General features: G+C 49.3%; 1 protein-coding gene across 1 annotated transcript in view; it reads right to left on the minus strand.

Moving 5' to 3' along the window:
• MPP1 (membrane palmitoylated protein 1) overlaps positions 1–2805 on the minus strand; it is a 31763-nt gene extending 28958 nt beyond the window's left edge. The window contains exon 1 of the mRNA XM_011375603.2: positions 2693–2805. Within this exon, the coding sequence (XP_011373905.1) occupies positions 2693–2797 (105 nt within the window). The 5' untranslated portion in view covers positions 2798–2805. The remainder of the gene's footprint in view (positions 1–2692) is intronic.
• Between the last annotated feature and the right edge of the window lie 6 nt (positions 2806–2811).

The raw sequence follows: 2811 nt of genomic DNA on the forward strand, positions 1-2811 counted from the left end.
TAATGGATACTATTATAAAGAATAAGGCCAGAGAGAGCCTATAAAATGAGTTTCTCCAAGGAAGGAACTAAACTTAAATATGGGAGACAGGCTACAGTTCAAACCTCTGGCAAAATCATCATTGCACAATACTTTTTCAACATTATATGCAGACTACGGTCAAAAGTTAAACTTTGGGATTTGAGTCTAGAACTTTCGCAGAAAGCGATCCCCTTAAATGAAGCCTTCGGCAACAATTCCATTAAAGCGAACAACTTCCTCCCACGTTTTCCTGCTTCTTGCCAGGATAGGAAGATGTGTTCACTCCTACTGGGCATGGGGCTCTTAAGAAAGATGTTGGATGTCCCAGAGCAGGTCAACGTCTCATGAGGTTTGAAGTGCTTGACAAGCATTACCTCTGGTAAACATCGCCCCGACCCTCCAAGCAGAGAAGAGACCCCCAAGGACAGAGAGCTTCAGCCCAAGGCCACACGCAAGTGAGAGGCGCAGCCTAGTGTTGCCAGCAAAGACTTCCAAGAGCCTCAAAGGGAAGGTTAAGCTCAAGAAATAAGTATCAGGTCCCTCTCACTCTGCCTCTAATAAACTTTCCTTTTGAATCTGAAAAAAAAAAATGAAAGAAGTATCAGCAGGTTCGTGGTGTCGAGCCAGCTGTCAGTGCGTGGAGATTCTCCCTCTGATGCCCACACCTTGGCAGATCTGGGTACTCTTTTACTCAGGGATGTAGTAAGTTTTCTAATTTCAGCTACTTCAAACCCTTTAATAACACCCAAACAAATGGGCTAAACCACAGAGCGTAGCCAGGATTTTAGGATAAACTCACAGCTCCGTAAAAAGTGCTGTTTACTCAGACGGTGCACTCACAACATAACTCTCATAGTGATAGCGATAGGGTGTCTTTTCAGAAAGGCAGACAATCTCTCAACCTGCGCATACGGTTTACACAGGTCTGGTCAGGGAGGCAGGTTATGCTGAGTGAAAGGAAATGGCTAGAAAAAGAGTCCACACAGATGGGTTCCATTTATAAGACCGTCTTGAAAAGGCAAAATGATTTGCAGATTTCCAGAGTTGGGGGAACTGGCTATCGAGGACCACGAGGAAACTTTCTGGAGTGATGCAAATATTCTAGATCATGATTTTGGTGACAGTTACAAGACCATATGGATTTGTCAAATCCCATTAAAATGCACAATTAAATTCATGAGTTATATGTATGTTAATTATAGCTCAACAAAGCTGCCAAAAGTAAATTTAATAAAGAGAGATTTTTGAAAGAATTAAGGCTCAGCCAAGTGAGCTGCTTATAGGGCAGAAAAATAATCACATGTCCAAACTCCCAGGGACCCAGGTGGTTCATAACTTCCGCCTTGTCATCTGAATAACAAGTGTCTTCCCCGCCACAGAAACGACAGACTGGTGTGAACACCGCATTGAGGACAGTTCATATGAAGGGAGGGCGATGTGGCGAAGCACAGAGTACACTGAGCTTGGACTCTGCAGATGCAAAAAATCAGCCTCGGTTCTCAGGTTTATCAGTGTTTACCTTGAACTAATAACACCCAGCCCAAAGACTGCAGCTCTACTGTTTGCTTTGCCTCGTGGATCTTAAGTTTCTTCATCTGTGAAAGCAGAAGGTTGCACTAAATCACTAATGTCCACCTCTTCAGTCATTTATTAATTCAGCAAACCTTTCTGAGGATCCACTTACAAGGCATTTAGAAACGGTGAGTGAAAATGGGCGTGCCCAGAGGACCCTGCTGTCAAAGAAACACCGACGATGGGACTTCTGAGGCTGGGTCATCAAAGACACCAAAGCGTCAGTCTGGCATGCTCTGTCTGCCCCTCTGTCTGCCCCCAACTCTCTGTAGACATTCACTGGTACCTGGCCACCATGCTGTGAAGAAGGCCAGGCCCCATGGAGGGGCCACTGGCCTGTCTTGTGTCTGAAAGCTCTGACTGAGAGCCGGCCTCAGCCTCCAGATGAGTGAGGGAAGGGAGGGAGCATTCCCGTGCCCCAGCCTGAGATACTCTGAATGACAACCTTACCTTGCTGGGTGCAACCCACACGCAGATCTATGTGACATAATAAGAAAATGATCAACCTCCCTGTGGGCATCTTTAAGGACAGAGATTACGAGGTATTCACAGGGCACCACAGAGAATGTGGAGTGCAGGATTATCTCTGAAATCTTTGCATTCCTTGTCCACCCACAAATATACGCAGGCTACCACATATGCACTCTAGCACAAGGGGTCCTGCCTAAATGCAGAGGGACAGTGAGTGGGCACTTTAGAGCCTGAATTGGCTTTCACAACCCTTTCTACCGACCAAACGCAAGCATTTGAACAGCAACGAAGCAGACCTATTCTTGGATCTGTCCCTTGAAGTCTTTCTGTCACCCTGACTTCTGTCCACAGAGAAGTTTCCCTGACCTTAATAAGGGCTCTGTCCAGGCTTCGGCCCCTCGTGATTGCCACCTAGAAGGGCTGGCTGCTGGGGGCAACCACCCGGCGCACCCGAAACTCCAGCACACAGTGCTGCCGGCCGCGGCCTTCATCCCGGGGACAGGACCCCCGAGGACAGGCCCTCTGGGGCCAGGGCCGTAGACGGGGGAGGTCCCGCGGCGGGCAGCACACCCGGTGCAGAGTCCTGGCCCCGCACCCCGCGACCGGGGGACCCAGGGGGCCCGCTCACCTCGGGCCGGCTGCGCTTCTGCAGCAAGTGCTCTAGGTAGAGGTCGGAGAGCGCTGTACGCATGCTGCCCCCGCCCTCGCCCTCGCTCGCCTTGAGCGTCATCATGCGGGAGCCGGGAC

This window comes from Pteropus vampyrus, unplaced genomic scaffold (genome assembly GCF_000151845.1).
Source record: "Pteropus vampyrus isolate Shadow unplaced genomic scaffold, Pvam_2.0 Scaffold275, whole genome shotgun sequence".
NCBI classification, from domain to species: Eukaryota; Metazoa; Chordata; class Mammalia; order Chiroptera; family Pteropodidae; genus Pteropus; species Pteropus vampyrus.